This window comes from Balaenoptera physalus, assembly GCF_965194825.1.
Source record: "Balaenoptera physalus genome assembly, chromosome: 7".
Taxonomy (NCBI): Eukaryota; Metazoa; Chordata; class Mammalia; order Artiodactyla; family Balaenopteridae; genus Balaenoptera; species Balaenoptera physalus.
The window spans coordinates 65,313,558-65,333,628 of record NC_138886.1 but is presented as its reverse complement, the minus strand read 5'-3'; the positions used below and the strand labels follow the sequence as shown (position 1 = coordinate 65,333,628).

The 20,071-nt window shown below is 33.5% G+C and overlaps 1 protein-coding gene across 23 annotated transcripts in view; it reads right to left on the bottom strand.

Moving 5' to 3' along the window:
- The window catches only part of CCDC171 (coiled-coil domain containing 171), a 378,190-nt gene that overhangs the window by 98,536 nt on the left and 259,583 nt on the right, over positions 1–20,071 (bottom strand). For all 23 annotated transcript variants that reach the window (XR_014265395.1, XM_082467922.1, XM_082467938.1 and 20 more), the window contains 2 exons: positions 13,594–13,739; positions 11,512–11,566 (listed from right to left, as the gene is read on the bottom strand). Coding sequence is in view for 22 of the 23 variants with exons in the window: in XM_082467922.1 (XP_082324048.1) it covers positions 11,512–11,566; positions 13,594–13,739 (201 nt within the window). In the remaining variant the exon portion in view is untranslated. The remainder of the gene's footprint in view (positions 1–11,511; positions 11,567–13,593; positions 13,740–20,071) is intronic.

Sequence of the window (20,071 nt, the reverse complement as noted above, 5' to 3'; positions counted from 1 at the left end):
CACCACTATCCCCACCCCACCGCAGTTTTCCCCCCTTGGTGTCCATATGTCTGTTCTCTACATCTGTGTCTCAACTTCTGCCCTGCAAACTGGCTCATCTGTACCATGTTTCTAGGTTCCACAAACATGTGTTAATATACAACATTTGTTTTTCTCTTTCTGACTTACTTCACTCTGAATGTCAGTCTCTAGATCCGTCCACGTCTCAACAAACGACTCAATTTCGTTCCTTTTTATGGCTGAGTAATATTCCATCGTATATATGTACCACATCTTCTTTATCCATTCGTCTGTTGATTGGCATTTAGGTTGCTTCCATGACCTGGCTATTGTAAATAGTGCTGCAATGAACATTGGGGTGCATGTGTCTTTTTGAATTATGGTTTTCTCTGGGTATATGCCCAGTAGTGGGATTGCTGGATCATATGGTAAATCTATTTTTAGTTTTTTAAGGAACCTCCATACTGTTCTCCATAGTGGCTGTATCAATTTACACTCCCACTAACAGTGCAAGAGGGTTCCCTTTTCTCCACACTCTCTCCAGCATTTGCTGTTTGTAGATTTTCTGATGATGCCTATTCTAACTGGTGTGAGGTGATACCTCATTGCAGTTTTGATTTGCATTTCTCTAATAATTAGTGATGTTGAGCAGCTTTTCATGTGCTTCTTGGCCATCTCTATGTCTTCTTTGGAGAAATGTCTGTTTAGGTCTTCTGCCCATTTTTGGATTGGGTTGTTTGTTTCTCTAATATTGAGCTGAATGAGCTGTTTATATATTTTGGAGATTAATCCTTTGTCCGTTGATTCGTTTGCAAATATTTTCTCCCATTCTGAGGGTTGTCTCTTCGTCTTCTTTATGGTTTCCTTTGCTGTGCAAAAGCTCTTAAGTTTCATTAGGTCCCATTTGTTTATTTTTGTTTTTATTTCCATTACTCTAGGAGGTGGATCAAAAAAGATCTTGCTGTGATTTACGTCAAAGAGTGTTCTTCCTATGTTTTCCTCTAAGAGTTTTATAGTGTCCAGTCTTACATTTAGGTCTCAAATCCATTTTGAGTTTATTTTTGTCTGTGGTGTAAGGGAGTGTTCTAATTTCATTCTTTTACATGTAGCTGTCCAGTTTTCCCAGCACCACTTATTGAAGAGACTGTCTTTTCTCCATTGTATATCTTTGCCTCCTTTGTCATAGATTGACCATAGGTGCGTGGGTTTATCTCTGGGCTTTCTATCTTGTTCCATTGATCTATGTTTCTGTTTTTGTGCCAGTACCATATTGTCTTGATTACTGTAGCTTTGTAGTATAGTCTCAAGTCAGGGAGTCTGATTCCTCCAGCTCCGTTTTTTTCCCTCAAGATTGCTTTGGCTATTCGGGGTCTTTTGTGTCTCCATACAAATTTTAAGATGATTTGTTCTAGTTCCGTAAAAAATGCCATTGGTAATTTGATAGGGATTGCATTGAATCTGTAGATTGCTTTGGGTAGTAGAGTCATTTTCACAATATTGATTCTTCCAATCCAAGAACATAGTATATCTCTCCACCTGTTGGTATCATCTTTAATTTCTTTCATCAGTGTATTATAGTTTTCTGCATACAGGTCTTTTGTCTCCCTAGGTAGGTTTATGCCTAGGTATTTTATTCTTTTTGTTGCAATGGTAAATGGGAGTGTTTCCATAATTTCTCTTTCAGATTTTTCATCATTGGTGCATAGGAATGCAAGAGATTTCTGTGCATTAATTTTGTCTCCTGCAACTTTACCAAATTCATTGATTAGCTCTAGTAGTTTTCTGGTGGCATTTTTAGGATTCTCTATGTATAGTATCATGTCATCTGCAAACAGTGACAGTTTTAATTCTTCTTTTCCAATTTGGATTCCTTTTATTTCTTTCTCTTCTCTGATTGCCATGGCTAGGACTTCCAAAACTATGTTGAATAATAGTGGTGAGAGTGGACATCCTTGTCTCATTCCTGATCTTAGAGGAAATGCTTCCAGTTTTTCACCATTGAGAATGATGTTTGCTGTGGGTTTGTCATATACGGCCTTTATTATGTTGAGGTAGGTTCCCTCTATGCCCACTTTCTGGAGAGTTTTTATCATAAATGGGTGTTGAATTTTGTCAAAAGCTTTTTCTGCATCTATTGAGATGATCATATGGTTTTTATTCTTCAATTTGTTAATATGGTGTATCACATTGATTGATTTGCGTATATTGAAGAATCCTTGCATCCCTGGGATAAATCCCACTTGATCGTGGTGTATGATCCTTTTTACTGTGTTGTTGGATTCTGTTTGCTAGTATTTTGTTGAGGATTTTTGCATCTATATTCATCAGTGATATTGGTCTGTGATTTTCTTTTTTTGTAGTATCTTTGTCTGGTTTTGGTATCAGGGTGATGGTGGGCTCATAGAATGAGTTTGGGAGTGTTCCTTCCTCTGCAATTTTTTGGAAGAGTTTGAGAAGGATGGGTGTTAGCTCTTCTCTAAATGTTTGATAGAATTCACCTGTGAAGCCACCTGGTCCTGGACTTTTGTTTGTTGGAAGATTTTTAATCACAGTTTCAATTTCAGTACTTGTGATTGGTCTGTTCATATTTTCTGTTTCTTCCTGTTAAGTCTTGGAAGGTTATACCTTTCTAAGAACGTGTCCATTTCTTCCAGGTTGTCCATTTTATTGGCATAGAGTTGCTTGTAGTAGTCTCTTAGGGTGCTTTGTATTTCTGCACTGTCTGTTGTAACTTCTCCTTTTTCATTTCTAATTGTATTGATTCGAGTCCTCTCCCTCTTTTTCTTGATCAGTCTGGCTAATGGCTTATCAATTTTGTTCATCTTCTCAGAGAACCAGCTTTTAGTTTTATTGATCTTTGCTATTGTTTTCTTTGTTTCTATTTCATTTATTTCTGCTCTGATCTTTATGATTTCTTTCCTTCTGCTAACTTTGGGTTTTGTTTGTTCTTCTTTCTCTAGTTCCTTTAGGTGTAAGGTTAGATTGTTTACTTGAGATTTTTCTTGTTTCTTGAGGTAGGCTTGTATAGCTATGAACTTCCCTCTTAAAACTTCTTTTGCTGCATCCCATAGGTTTTGGATCATCGTGTTTTCATTGTCATTTGTCTCTAGGTATTTTTTGATTTCCTCTTTGATTTCTTCAGTGATCTCTTGGTTATTTAGTAACGTATTGTTTAGCCTCCATGTGTTTGTGTTTTTTACGTTTATTTCCCTGTAATTCATTTCTAATCTCATAGCGTTGTGGTCAGAAAAGATGCTTGATATGATTTCAATTTTCTTAAATTTACTGAGGCTTGATTTGTGACCCAAGATGTGATCTATCCTGGAGAATGTTCCGTGCGCACTTGAGAAGAAAGTGTAATCTCCTGTTTTTGGATGGAATGTCCTATAAATATCAATTAAATCTATCTGGTCTATTGTGTCATTTAAAGCTTCTTTTTCCTTATTTTTCATTTTGGATGATCTGTCCATTGGTGTAAGTGAGGTGTTAAAGTCCCCCACTATTATTGTGTTACTGTCGATTTCCTCTTTTAGAGCTGTTAGCAGTTGCCTTATGTATTGAGGTGCTCCTATGTTGGGTGCATATATATTTATAATTATTATATCTTCTTCTTGGATTGATCCCTTGATCATTATGTAGTGTCCTTCCTTGTCTCTTGTAACATTCTTTATTTTAAAGTCTATTTTATCTGATATGAGTATAGCTACTCCAGCTTTCTTTTGATTTCCATTTGCATGGAATATCTTTTTCCATCCCCTCACTTTCAGTCTGTATGTGTCCCTAGGTCTGAAGTGGGTCTCTTGTAGACAGCATATATATGGGTCTTGTTTTTGTATCCATTCAGCAAGCCTGTGTCTTTTGGTTGGAGCATTTAATCCATTCACGTTTAAGGTAATTATCGATATGTATCTTCCTATGACCATTTTCCTAATTGTTTTGGGTTTGTTTTTGTAGGTCCTTTTCTTCTCTTGTGTTTCCCACTTAGAGAAGTTCCTTTAGCATTTGTTGTAGAGCTGGTTTGGTGATGCTGAAGTCTCTTAGCTTTTGCTTGTCTGTAAAGCTTTTGATTTCTCCATTGAATCTGAATGAGATCCTTGCCGGGTAGAGTAATCTTGGTTGTAGGTTCTTCCCTTTCATCACTTTAAGTATATCATGCCACTCCCTTCCGGCTTGTAGAGTTTCTGCTGAGAAATCAGCTGTTAACCTTATGGGAGCTCCGTTGTATGTTATTTGTCATTTTTCCCTTGCTGCTTTCAATAATTTTTCTTTGTCTTTAATTTTTGCCAATTTGATTACTACGTGTCTCGGCATGTTTCTCCTTGGGTTTATCCTGTATGGGACTCTCTGCGCTTCCTGGACTTGGGTGGCTATTTCCTTTCCCATGTTAGGGAAGTTTTCGACTATAATCTCTTCAAATATTTTCTCTGGTCCTTTCTCTCTCTCTTCACCTTCTGGGACCCCTATAGTGCGAATGTTGTTGCGTTTAATGTTGTCCCAGAGGTCTCTTAGGCTGTCTTCATTTCTTTTCATTCTTTTTTCTTTAGTCTGTTCCGCAGCAGTGAATTCCACCATTCTGTCTTCCAGGTCACTTATCCGTTCTTCTGCCTCAGTTATTCTGCTATTGATTCCTTCTAGTGTAGTTTTCATTTCAGTTATTGTATTGTTCATCTCTGTTTGTTTGTTCTTTAATTCTTCTAGGTCTTTGTTAAACATTTCTTGCATCTTCTCGATCTTTGCCTCCATTCATTTTCCGAGGTCCTGGATCATCTTCACTATCATTATTCTGAATTCTTTTTCTGGAAGGTTGCCTATCTCCACTTCATTTAGTTGTTTTTCTGGGGTTTCATCTTGTTCCTTCATCTGGTATATAGCCCTCTGCCTTTTCATCTTGTCTATCTTTCTGTGAATGTGGTTTTTGTTCAGATTAGAGGTTTTAAGTGACTTCATTGTACAAGCAAATCCAAGAGCATCATCAAAAACCCCTGTAACTTCCTAGTCATTGGTCTAGTGTCACTTCAGCCTTATAAGTTTACAGGATTTATATATACAGGTATTCTAGAGTCTTCTGAGGCTTCAAGATTGTGACTTCCTGTTTTATCTTTTAGTCATCTTATTGAAAAGGCATCTGACACTTCTCATAAATGTTCAGCGGTAATTTTAAAGTTCATAGTACGCTATGATCATACATAGGAAACACTTTAGTTAATCCTTCCAAACTTATAGGACTCAAGCAATCTCTAAAAGCCTCAAAAATCCAGCCATTCTGCTAATTCAAAAATAATTTTAAAAAGACTACAAAAAATATTCAGATTCTTCCCCACATTCCAACTTTACCAAAATCGACTTACTTTCACCCACAGCTACAGTAAAACAAGACATCTCTCTGATAGTATCCAATAAATACTAACATAACTTAATTTTCTCATACCTAACCCTAAATAATCCAGACATTATCCTATCCATCCAACCATTACCCTGTCCTGAAAATTATTTTGATATAATTATTGTTCTTTCCCTCTTTTCCTCACAATAGAAATAATTAAGCATGTTTGGAGGGCTCTTAATTTTTTAAAAATTTCAATTCCTGAGAGGATATATTATCAGTAATATTATAAGCCTTCTGGTAAAATTATTAGGAAAATAAATGTATACAATTTTAGGGAGAGATGGTAGGAAAAATGGCAGAGTAAGGAACTCCAAAAGCCAGTCCCTACACAAAAGCAAGGAATAAACTGGCAAAATTTATCAGAATCAACTTTTTCAGAACTCTGAAAACTATCTGAAAGTTTACAGCAACCAGGTAAAATCTTAATCAAGAAAAATCACCTGAATCTTGGTATTTAAGGAACTCTCCACCAAAATACTAACAGACCACTAAGTTAACAGAACAGAGATTTCAGTGGCCACACATGACCAAGAATACAGACCTTATGAAATTAGTTCAGGAAGTCACTGAGCAAACAAAAACTACTGGAGTAAACAGCAACAACAAACACTAGGGTTGGGAGAGAATCTGATTTCCAGAGTTGTCACATTATATACTCAAAATATCTACTGTTCAACAAAAAATTTTGAAGTATGCAAAGAAATAAGAAGGTATGGCCCGTACATAAGAAAAACAGAAATTAATAGGAACTGTTCCTGAGGAAGCTTAGATACTAGATTTATCACACAATGACTTTAAATCAATTATTTCAAATGTGTTTCAAAAGTTAAAGGAAACCATGTACAAAGAACCAAAGGAAACCACAAGAGTAACATCTTCCAAATGAGAAATATAAATAGATAAAAAGCACAGAAAGGAACCAAATAAAAATTTTGGAGTTGACATATTCAGAGTGCTGGGGGAAAAAAATCGTCAATCTAAAATTCTATATCCAACAAAAATATTCTTCCAAAATGAAGGAGAAAGTAAGCCATTCCAAGATAAACAAAAAGCTGAGGGTGTTCTTTCCCACTAGTCCTGCCCTAGAAGAAAGGCTAAAGGGAGTCCTTTGGTCTGAAATGAAAGGACACTAGACAGTAACTCAAATCCACAAGAAGAAATCAAGAATACCAGTGAAGGAAACTGAATACATAAATATAAAAGTCAGTATTAATGTATTTATGATTTGTAACTCCTCTTTTTTCCTATATGATTTAAAAGACAACTACATAAAACAATACTTATAAACTATTTCAAACCATACAGAATTACCTTAGAACTAAATAGCAAAAAGATATCTGGAAAATGCCCAAATATTTTGGAAATTAAACAACACACTCTTAAACAATGAACAGGTCAAAGAAGAAATCACAGAGAAATTAGAAAATACTCTGAGAGAAATGAAAACAAAAACACAACATACCAAAACTTATGGGAAGCAGTGACAGCAGCGTTCACATGGAAATTTATAGCTTAAATGCCTACATTGAAAAAGAAGAAAGATCTCAAATCAATAACCTAACGTTCTATCTGAGGGAAGTGGAAAAAGAGGATCAAACTAAACCCAAAGCAAACAAAAGGAAGGAAATAATAAAGATTGGAACAGAGATAAACACAATAGAAAACAGAAAAATAACAGAGCAAATCAAGAAAACCAAATTTGGTTCCTTGAAAAGATCAACAAAATTGACAAACCTTAACTAGACTCACCAAGAAAAAAAGATTAATAAATTACTAAAATTAGAATTAAATTGGGGACATTTTACTACTGACCTTACAGAAATAAAACAATTCTAAGAAAATGAACAACTTTATGTCAACAAATTAGATAACCTAGATGAAAAAGATAAATTCCTAGAAACACATGAACTACCAAAGCTGAATCAAAAAGAAACAGAAAATCTAAAAAGATCTATCACAAGGAAAGAGATTGAATCAGTAATCAAAAAGCTTCCAGCAAAGAAAATTGCAGGACCAGACAGCTTTACTGGTAAATTCTACCAAAAATTTAAACAATTAACACCAATCTTTCTCAAAGTCTCCCAAAAAAATTGAAGTGGAGGGGCTACTCCTAAAAATTCATTCTATGAGGCCAGTATTACTCTGAAACCAAAGCCAGACAAAGATATAACAGGAAAACTGCAGACCAATATCTCTTATGATCATAGATACAAAAATCCTCAAAATATACTAGCAAACCAAATCTAGCAGCATATTCAAATGATTATACTCCACAATGAAGTGGTGTTTATACCAGAAATGCAAAGATGGTTTAACATATATAAGTCAATCTATGCAGTACACAACATTAGCAGAATGAAGATTTTTTTTTAAAAAAATCATCTCATTTGATGCAGAAAGAGCATATGACAAAACCCAACAACACCCTTTCATGACAAGAAAACTTCAAAATACTAGAAACAGGAAAGAACTTCCTCAATCTGATACAGGATGTCTATAACATTTAATGGTGCAAGACCAAAAGCTTTCCCCATAAGATTAGGAACAACACACAAGAAAGTCTGTTGTCATCATATAATCAAATGGCTAGGACTGGAAGTTCTAGCCAGGCAATTAGATGAAATAAAGGAATAAAGGGAGGGAGGGAGGGAAACAAAAGGAAAGGAGGGAGGGAGGGAGGGCGGGCATCCAAATTAGAAAGAGGTAAAACTATCTTTTATTTGTAGATATCATAATCTTATATACAGAAAGTCTTAAAGAATCCACAAAAAAGTTATTAGAGCTAATAAATTCAGCAAAGTTGCAGTATACAAGATCAACACCCAAAAATCAGTTATATTTTCATATGATCAATTGATTTGTCAATTGATATAGTCAACTGATTTTCACTAAGGCTACTAAGATTACTGAATGGAGGGAAAGGACAGTCTTTTTAATAAATGGTGCTGGGATAACTGGATATCCATGGAAAAGAGTGAAGTTGGATCCTTGCATCATACCATATACAAAAATTAACTCAATATGGACCAAAGACCTAACTATGAGAGTTAACACTATAAAACCCTTTGAAGAAAACACAGGGGAAAATCTTCATGACCTTGGATTTGGCAATGCATTCTTAGATATGAGACCAAACACATGAGCAACAGAAGAAAAAACTGGACTTCATCAAAGTTCAAAACTTTTGTTGATCAAAGGACACTAACAAAAAAGTGAAAAGACAACCCACAGAATGGGATGAGGGGGTATAGGAGTGACTGCTTAATGGCTACTGGGTTTCTTTTGGGGGTGATAAAAATATTCTGGAGTTAGATAGTTGTGATGGTTGCACAACATTGTAAATATATTGAAAGCCACTGAACTGTACATTTTTTAAATGCTTTAAATGGTGATTTTTTTTAAAGTTCAATAGTTATGTTTTTTCCAAAATACAACAAGTAGTTCAGAATTCAACTAAACAGAAAAGTGTGTGTATTAAAAAAAATGTACCTCATGAAAAGTTGTAATGATTTTGTTTTTCTCTTTGTCTTATTTTTCTTAACCCCAAATAACCTGAAATAAGCCGCCAAAAAGTTTCTTAATTAAATTTAACTTCTGGCCTCTATTTATAACAGCCATAAATAAAATATATTTAAATGTAATTTTTTTTAAAAAACTTCTGTTTCTTTGAAAAAAAAAGTATATGCTTTTAAATAAAAAATGACTAGCCTTCTTTATTAAATACTAGTATCAGTCCCAAATGGGATTTAAAAAATAATATACAGTCAACGGCTGTGTATAATACAATTTTAGGATTTAAAAAGTTGAATGTAATGCGTCAAATTTAAAAATTAACAAATATCCAAAAAGTAATCCCTTTTCCTAAAAGCAAACATGTTTAGTTTAAGTTCTTTAAAGTACAAGAAAATAATTTCTACATGAAAGTAAGTTCTTTTTATTTGATTATTGTGTCAGAAGTTAGTATTAAAATTCAATTCAGCAGGTTAAAATTTGGTTTTATTCTAGAATAAAATAACTATTTATTCTAGAATAACTGGTACATACCTTGTATGTATGTGCTTAAGAAATATGAATAGCTATACTATTTGACTATGTACAGTAAACTATGCTGAAGAGCTTGGATGTAACCACAGTCATTTTTACTGTACCATGAAAGAGCCTGGACCCTCCTTCTATATCACTCTTAGATTCTCCAAGACAGCAAAATGCCACTGGACAGTCCACAGTGGCCAAAGAAAATAAACCTGCAAACTCTGGCTTGAAGACAGGTGGGCTGCACCTTCCTGAGAGCTTCAGAGGGACCCTCTGGGTCTCTTCCTTATCACCCATTCGTTCTCACCCATACTTCGTAGAAAAGAGAATTAGCCCAATAATCAATTAGCCTTTCCTAAATTTTCACTTCAAGCTTGAAAAGTAATTGATAATTTAAAAATCACTATACATATAGAAATTTCCAAAGACTTAAATCAAAATAACTAACTATTACATCTGAAGGGAGATTAAAAAGCCATAGAGCAAAAGTAAATCTACAGTGGTTGTAGGCCAATTCTGCAGACATCTTTCTTTCCATATGACAAGAAAATCAAAAGAACTGCAAATGAAGAACTGTATGATTACAACTGTCCTGTTGCAATCAGTCTTTATTGTATTTAAAATACATATTTTGCCATTCTCATAATGAAAGGGTAAGGTGCAACATTTATATTTCACATTGGTGATGGTTTTTGTTTGATGTCAAAGTCCATTCCCAAGACAGCTGCTATCCAACATTACTTTCCTCTGTCTGGGGAGATGACAAACAATTGATTTCAAAGGCAACATTAACTGCTATAAAATGGTATGCCATATACATGACATAATTTATTTTTCCTATCCGAAGTCTCACCACATACCAAAAAAAAATCTAACCAAAGATGTCTCTTTTCCTACAAACCTAAATTTCAGATTTCTAGCATATATGGATTTGATGTGATTGTATTTAAACTGTATGGACAGGCTAAATTTTTTTAAGTAGGAAGGAGGAGAAATCACAATTTCAAACAATATTGCTTAAAAATAGCACTCAGAGTATTAGGTTCTTTTTTTCAGAATACTTTCTGTGAGTCACTTTTTGCTAGTCACTTTCAACATCAAAGAATACAGAGGTCCATTGTTTTTAAAATGTTAAAATGTATTAAATATTAGTTTATTGATGTTATTTTGTATTTCCTTAACAGGATTAGTTTTTAGGATATTTTTAAGAGATTTAAAAACTATATTGTATAAAAAATTTGATTCACAAAATTATTCTAAATATGATTCATTCATAAATTCCATATACCTTAAAAGTACTAGGTATTTACATTATTCCAACAAATTGTCTGTTAAACAATAACAGAAACAAATAACATTTCTCTACTTTTAAATAATGAAATAATGAGACATCTTTGAATCTGGAGTGCTAACAAAATACACACACACACACACACAGTCAGTATTGAGTCAATACTTAACAATATTAAGTTTTTAGTAATATTGTAATATCCTTATTATGCTGTTCATCACTACAAACTAAAAGTCAGTTTATCATACAGAAGTAATCAAATTGAAAATAACAGACTATTATTAAGTATATTCAATTTTTACTTTAAGAATATATTCCTATAGAAAGGTGAATTACAACTTGAAAAACATTACTGCCTAGGTTAAGGTATATGAGTACTGCCAAATACAATACTTTATGTCTCTCTCTATATATTAATCTATGTATATAGGATAGTAGGTTTAAGAGTGGTAAGAGGTTAGACAGTGTGGTCAAACATTTTATCATTATGAGACATATATGAATCTTAACGACCTCTAGTTCAGTCAGCAAAGACCACAAATAACTCAAGTGCAATTATACCAGTTTGGGGAAACCACTATTTTCATAGTTTTATCACATACATAAAGTGAATTCTGAAAAAAGTTATGCAATATAGCATTGTTCAATACAAATTTTCAGTCATTTGAAAGGATCCTTTTGTTAATTTATTTTTAAAGAAAGCTACAAAATGAATTAAAGTACTTTGCAGTTAATAAAATTAATGACTAGGAGAACTGTGTCATAATACAATTTGAACAATATTGAAGAAAAATTATAATACCTTATGAAGCACATTTTCTACTGTTCTCATATGATTAGCAACACATTCTTTGTCTCTAGAAACAAAATAAAGATTAGGTATTAGTAAAACCCAAAGCTTACTATAATTGCTACACATTTTAGTATAAGTGACTATTATTGAAAAATAAGGGTTGGTTTTTCCTAAAGTGTAAAACCTAACCATATTCACTAGTATATTTCCACATTTAATTCTTATCTTCAGTTATACTGCCTGCCAAAAATTAGAGGGGGGAAAAATTCTTATGGATATTTTCAAAGTTAAAAGAGAGTGAAAAAGAAAGAAAGAAAAAAGAAATCATGATTACATTATTGATTTACAATGTGCTGAAAAGGCTAAACGTGCATTCTTTTGGCTTCTAATGAAAAAGACTTCAGAAATATTAGTGGTAGAGATATAAATGGTCATACTGGGCACAATAATATTTTCCCTTCTCCATGGGTTTTTTGTGCTATAATAATTACACAACAACCTTCTATGGCCTTGACTAGAAATATGCAAAGTTACTATTTTCTTCTCTAGCCTTGTATATTGAGTTTAGCCTTTATGATGAAATTAAAAGTTGGGATGAGAATGCTGAAGACAAAATTTTAATGGTGAATTATAAATTGAAAACTGTAAATAATGCATTAGCTCTCCAAATTTCAAATTAGCTTTCTTTAGTGTTATAAGAACATGTGCCCATGGTCACAGATCTCAGACTTGACAAATTCCTGAATTACCAGCAGGATTGTGAAGGCACAATATAAATCTAGAGGGTTTTATAATCTTGTTTTCATTAATCTTAGAATTTTCAATGCTCTGAGACATACTAAAAATTACCTATGCTAAGCTTCTCATTTGACATGAGGAAACTGAGACTGAAAAATGACAGCAAAAAGCTGATTCAGTCAAACTTATATTTTTAAAAAATGACAATTACATATAACTAATATGGTAGTATACTGTTACAGAGCTTTACAATTTTCCAAAAATGTATTGGTGGGTATTCAAACATGCCAATATTGTGGCATTGTGTAAACTCATTTTTTCATTATCTGTGAGCAATATCCCAAGCCCACTGACAAAGCTGTGGGTATCCTAGGATTGCAAACTGCCCGTTTTATGATTTAGTTTACACACTACATTCATATTTCTTATGTTTTGCTTAACAAGAGTTTGTCTCCAAACATTTTTAAGTTATAGTTATACATTTGCAAATATATATATACATACATATATGTATATATATGTGTGTATGTATTTGCAAGTACAGGAATCCAGAATTCCAAATTTAGAAAACACTGAGTTTATTAAAATTAGATGTTTAATCCATAAATAGATTTTCTTTAAGCCATGCTGTTGTAAAAAGGACAGTCTTAAAGTACTCCATGAAATCTGATGTGGGGAACAGATAAAAATACCCAAGAGAACTGTTCAATGTGAGCTTCACAGTGTATGTCAACTTGATTACCTGGTAAAGGGAAACACTCTCACCACATTTACATAGCTGCCCACTCTGAAAACTGCGTATTTTTCTCTATTTAACATATTTGAATATACAGCTATAAAATTAAATGAATTTTCCATGATCAATATGTTTTTATTGCACTTAAAAAGATGCTACAATACACATGTTGGTTATATACTAACATTTCTTTATGGAAATATTACTTGCAATATTAGTATATTATAATATATGCAGAGGAAAATTTGGGAGGCAGTGGGGCAGAAAGGGATGAGAAATATGTGATAGGAGAAACTATTCAAAACTTTAAAATAAAGAGTCTTATATCTCATGTTAATGAAAACCTGGTTTCAAACATGTAATGCTACAACAGAACCTAAAATACACAGCATTAGAGGTTATATAGAAACTTATTCTTTTCTAAGGTTTCTCAATAAAATATACATTTAGTATATTAAGAGTTTTCTTTTTTGAGGATATATCAGAGAATTTCAAAGAGAGACAGCTGTACTTTTGTTTTCTAACACTGTATTATCCAGGGCTAAAACCCAGAGCATGAAAGTAAGAATTGATCTTTTGTCTGTTTTAAGTGATCTCCCCAAGGTCCAAATGCTCACTTGGCTGCCATGCGGAGGGCACTCTCTGCATCATGGATGTTCTCCTCCAGTCGACGCTTGTCCTGCTCCAGCTGGGTAAGATGTCTATTGAGCTGACGCAGAGATTGATCTTTTCTTCTCAGCTCCATCTTTGCCTCGGAGAGACTCTGCAAGCAGACAGAAAACAGAGTTACCTGTCAGCCCTGATAATTAACTTCAATTTATGCCATAGGCTATTAAACAAAGAAGGATACAGACTGACTGAGAAGTAGACTTGGGTCATTACACTTCAAGGTTTAACAAATTTTCTGCAAAAAATTTTACATACTTACTAATTAGAAATGATAGAACTGGTAAGATTTTGAAAAATGTTTAGCTGCAAAATACAACTCTGTTTTGTTTTTTTAAATACTGCAAGGCAAATACATTCTATTCTTACTAAAAATATCTGATTATTAAAAACCTCAGGTTGCATTTTCTTTTAATGATAAAAAATAAAGATTTCAATGGAAAAAGCACATGAAATTTAGAGTCTATTTAAAACAAGAACTATCATATGCCAAAGTACATGTGTGATGGAGAGGAAGGTAGATTAGGATACCTATAAGAGAATGGGGAACCCAAAATTTAAAAGCACCACTACTATCTTTTTAAATGTATCTATAACAGTTATGTTGCTATACACATCTCAGTGAACAAACACACTGGACTCGAAAATAAAATTCACTTATTTCCCATAAAAAACTCTCATGTCAGAGAAAACACAAACGTGATCAACATGTTTCAACAGAGAGAGTTATAAACAATACTTGCATTTGGAATTATGTTCCATAAATATTTTCCTAGTCAGAGAAGCACAAAATTTGTTGATTGATATTTGCTATGTGCTTTAATCTGAAATATTCACTTAGCACAAAAATTTCAAGATACAAGAGTACAATTTCATCTTGGAACTTTAAGGCTAAAGGTCTTAGACTCAAAAACTCGTAAGTTAAAGGAGTATTTTCTTATTTTAAATTCTAGGATGTAAAATGATATAGGGATCAGAGGATCCCTTAGCACTAAAAATCTGCTCATTTCTTTGCCTATGAAATTTCTAGAATATAAGCTTATCAACCAGTTTTTCAATTAAGTTTGTTGGACAGTGAACTAAATAATTGATTGCATACACACAATATTTTTTCTAATTTCTAAGAGTGTAGCCACACATTAACATTCACAACTATGCTTCAAATACCCAGTAAAGAACAACCAAGATGCAATAATTTCATGTTTAAAACTCTTCTAATAATATTATTTTAATGCACTCACAATAAGTAGTATAAAAACTCAGGCTGCCTGCATGGAGCTAAAACAATTAATTCACTCTGAACACTATGAATTGAAAGCAAAACCAGGTTTGTTTGTTTGTTTTAACATCTTTATTGGAACATAATTGCTTTACAGTGGTGTGTTAGTTTCCGCTGTATAACAAAGTGAATCAGCTATATGTATACATATATCCCCATATCCCCTCCCTCTTGAGCCTCTCTCCCACCCTCCCTATCCCACCCCTATAGGTGGTCACAAAGCACCAAGCTGATCTCCCTGTGCTATGCAGCTGCTTCCCACTAGCTATCTATTTTACATTTGGTAGTGTATATATGTCAATGCTACTCTCTCACTTCGTCCCAGCTTACCCTTAAACCAGGTATTTTTAAATGCTAAAAGAAATTTAATTCAGTATTTCACTTTCAAACAGTCAAGTTGCTGTCAGATAAATACAAGTCAAAAAACGAGCAATAAGCAAACTGTGACTACTTTTTAGATATTATGTTTTGTTTTAAATCTTTAGTACTAACAGATCTTTAAGAATATCCCACTATGGAAATAGTCACTGATTCAAACCAACTTAAAAAGGCAACAAAGAATAGATTTGAAAAGCCGTGCTAAACCTACTTATTTTGTGCCAATGTTAAGATATTTAAAGGCACTGAAGTATCATGAGATTTCTTTCTTTAAAAAAATAAAACCCATTTGAGTCCTTTTAAAGGCAATATTTCTGACATCTTTCAGGTAATAAAAAATGCTATTTTTCAGATGTGAATATAAAATTAATGATCCACCACCAGTTACACATAAAGCTTGAGTTCTTTTTCCAACAGAAATAATAGAATGTGTCACTCCATTCAAATTCTCTTGCTCAGTAATTCTTATGACTAGAGGTGTATATTTGTGAGGGATGTTCAGGATATTGATTCCAGCCTTGCCCAGAGTGAAGCTCACTGGTCCAATCTGAGAGAACCCATGACCTTAAAATCACTATAAAACCATACTGGACTTTTCAGCAATTCTATGATATCCTTCCAAAGAAGATATAACTCATAGAATTAGAATCTCCACTATATATCTAAATCTTCCAGTTTCCATCAGTTTTCATCTCCTTCTCTCAGGGGCAATGGCAGGGAGCCACCAAACTCTTCTAAAGCTTGCACTATTTCAGAGGTACAGCTGAATAGCCTACTCTAAGACTGAAATTACAGACAACAAACAAAAAAATGGTATAAATAAGGTGATATGGATCATACTTCCTTAGTGTAAAAATGAAGAGATAATGGTTTTTGAAAAAAGAACAATCATAGTTATATAACTTATGGACACAGCAGTCTCATTTTAAAGAGCTGAGGAACATCACAATGGAATCTATATACATCAATGAGTCCTAAGGTTCGTGGTGATGTATGCAAAACACCAAGACATAAAAAGATTCAGTAATATGTCTTTTCTCTGATGTTCACATTTTTGTGTTTGATGACAAAAGTAGAATCCTCACAAAAATCCTAACACTAAGCTTTAAAAAAATAAAAACATATTCATGTGTGTGTGTGTATATATGATTTATATACATACGTACCTATACCATATATAATATATATTACAGACACATATAAAATTTTAACTTCAGCTTTTCTTTTCTCCTGTTCAGATTTATCTAATTAAAACCCATGATAAACTTTATGGACTCTAATATTTCCAACTGAAGGACTGAAACCAAGAGGGTGTACCTCTGGGCAGCTAGGCAATGATGATAAGCAAGCAGGTTAGCCACTAATTTCTCAACGAGGGCAGACTGTGAAAGTGTGATGTCCTGATATCCAAGAAACTGTTCAGGGGAGAATAGGATAAATCAAGTTTAATAACTCTGCTCCTAATTGTTCCCCCAATGCTCAACTCTAATTACTTGGAGAACTCTCCTGACTGTCACCTGATATTAAGTTGTTGGAGGCTGAGCCTGGAACAGCAAGATAATCAATAAACATTTAGTGGGGAGAAGAATGAAGATCCTGTTAAGCAGTGGGAACCTGCAGCACCCAAAGCCCTTCTGCTCATGAGAAAACCTATGGGACAACCATAGCGATTGCAAAGCAATAATCCAAAGCACTGTTTTTAGGCCTTGAGGCCTTTAGGCAACAGTACATTTGAGGAAAAAAGGTTAACACGGTCACCCTAATTACAGCCCACTTTCACATACTTCATATATAAGCGAAGACAAGCCAATTAGGTAGAAAGGAAGATAAGGGAAGTTTTATTTGTATACTAATTAAACCCCTGATGAAATTAAAGGAAAAACATACAGCTCTGTAATTGTGTCTGAGAAAGGTCACTTCAGGTTCAGTTATCAGAACAGCACAGCCTTGAGATATTTCACTTAATCCACAATACAGCCCTCATTTTGTACTCCGCTCTTAGTATTTACCAAAAAAAAAAAAAAAAATCAAAGCCTGATACTGCATTTATCTTTAAACTATGTTTTGACCAATTTTAGCTGCTAGAAAGTTAATGCTAAAAATGATAACAAAAGTTTAAAAGAAAATACACCATCTACACAAGAACCAATGCCACAATACTATTTATCAAACATTCCGAGTTTTCACTTTAAATCCAAAATGTTTTAAAGCAAAATTTTACAGCAAAATTCAAAGCTTACTATATTTCAGAAGCTATTCTGCAAGATATTTATTGTATTTCTTTTAAGATAATGATCTCATTGCTCATGTACACCTCTCATAGTCCAGGAAAAAAAGCCAGTGCTTTCACTAAACTACTCTTATAAGAAGATATTTTTACAACTGGTTGTTTTCCTAAGATTGTCATGAAAAGCTATGTACTACTAATGAAAGCTGGCAATGGGACTTCCCTGGTGGTCCAGTGATTAAGAATCCGCCTGCCAATGCAGGGGATGCGGGTTCGATCCCAGGTCGTGGAACTAAGATCCCACATGCTGTGGGGCAACTAAGCCCACATGCTGCAACTACAGAGCTCACATGCCACAACTATAGAGCCCGCGTGCCACAACTAAGACCTGACGCAGTCAAAAATAATAAATTTTTTTTTTAAAAATAAATAAATAATGAAAGCTGGCGGGAAAAGTATGGATACCAAGGAAGTAGTTAAGTACAGAGAAAGCTTAGGGACAGAATGCAGGATAGATGTGAATATTAAAATATCCACACATTTTTAAAATGTCTTTTCTTATCTAGAGTTTCTGAACATATGTTACTACTGAATAAGCACAAATTATTTTCTTAAGTCATACATAATTTCATATTTCTTAAGCTTTAAACATTTATTAAGGTTAACAATTTTTTAAAATTAATTGTGAATATAAATTGAATTCTATTACTTTGCACCTATGAAAACATTTTGTACAGTGGAATTTTTTAATAACAGCTTTATTGAGATATAATTCACATACCACATAATTCACACTTTTAAAGTGTACAATTCAGTGGGTTTTATTATATTCACAAAGCTGTGTAACAATCACCAATGGAGGTGTTTTTTGAAGGGAAGTTCTTAAAAAAAAAAAACTTATCAAAACAACATGGCAACCTAAATGTAGTATATCTCATTATTTCACGGCAAGCTCTAATTTTAAATGACACAAGATATACAAGGTTTATAATTTTGTTTAGTAATAGTTTCAAAAGTATAAAATTTATAACATGAATTCCCTGAATCAGAATATTTGCTTAATAAATGTGGTATTTAGTAGAAAAGTTAAAGTTCCCTGAAAGAGTGTACACAACTCTCCAATTATTATTTCTGGATGTTAAGGGAATCATCCAACATAGTTCTTTTTCATAAGAGTACAGTACTACACTGCTTTAGACCATTAGGTCAGCTAGGAAGACCAAGCCCCAGGAGATATCGCTTTTATAGATTTTCTTTTGTCTAATGGGAAATATCTATGGATCCACATTCCTACAGACTAAAAGCTAATGGCTTATTCAATTTGGTATAAAAGTTAGTCATAGAAAATGTAAGACAAGACAACAACACAAGTGTTATGAAGAACTAAGCTACATTTCCTAGGTTAAGAAAAAAAATCTGTAACATTGTTTTTCTAAAATTTTACTACTGTCCAACTGTAACTTTTGAATAAACATTCCTAGATCGTGATAAATTGGGTAAAACATCTCAGGGCACTAAAACTAATGTTGGAAAAGGAAATGGCACTGTCTTCAGCCCTACCGTTATAATGTGACAACTAGAAAATTATATTAATCAAGAATTAGTAGCTGCTGGGTAGGTCAAACTACACAGGCTGCCACAGAAAGTATAAATTTAAAATGATACAACCACCAAATTTACAATTGGGTACACAAGTTAGGGATGAAACTAAAGAATGACATATTTTATAATAAAGCTTGAAAATCTATGAGATAAGCAATTAGAGAATTTATAATAAATATACAATAGTCAAAGATGTTAGTATGTGGTAAAATTAATACATGAATAAATTTCAGTTTTGGTAGTCTATATTTTATATGGATAATCTGAATTAAAATTTCTGCAATTTTAAGTTTTCTTAAGGACATTATCTTTTACTATTTTCTAATAATAGTTCTATGCAAAACATAGGTGACATTAATAAACTGAAGTTAAAGATCAAATAACTTACCCACTTTGGGGTTCAGTAAATGACAGCCCTTGTTAGGATTCACATGTCTAGTAAGACAACAGATCTGAAAGTGTCCTATAAACCATAAAAGGCTACATAAATTTATTATGCATAATTAATGCAATACTTACACTTCTACATGTAGTGTCATTACATAGTCTTCTTTAAATCCCCACTTATATGTGGCAACTTATGAGTTTCTATATTATTTCTATGTCATCGTTTATATATATGCATATGTATAAACATACATAAATTGTTTAAAATAACTATTTCTATCACACTTGAAAAAGATAAAATAACATTAACAAAAAAAAGTATAAAATAAGTCACTTTAGGGCTTCCCTGGTGGCGCAGTGGTTGAGAGTCTGCCTGCTAATGCAGGGGACGCGGGTTCGAGCCCTGGTCTGGGAAGATCCCACATGCCACGGAGCAACTGGGCCCGTGAGCCACAATTACTGAGCCTGCGCGTCTGGAGCCTGTGCTCCGCAACAAGAGAGGCCGCGATAAGTGAGAGGCCCGCGCACTGCGATGAAGAGTGGCCCCCGCTTGCCA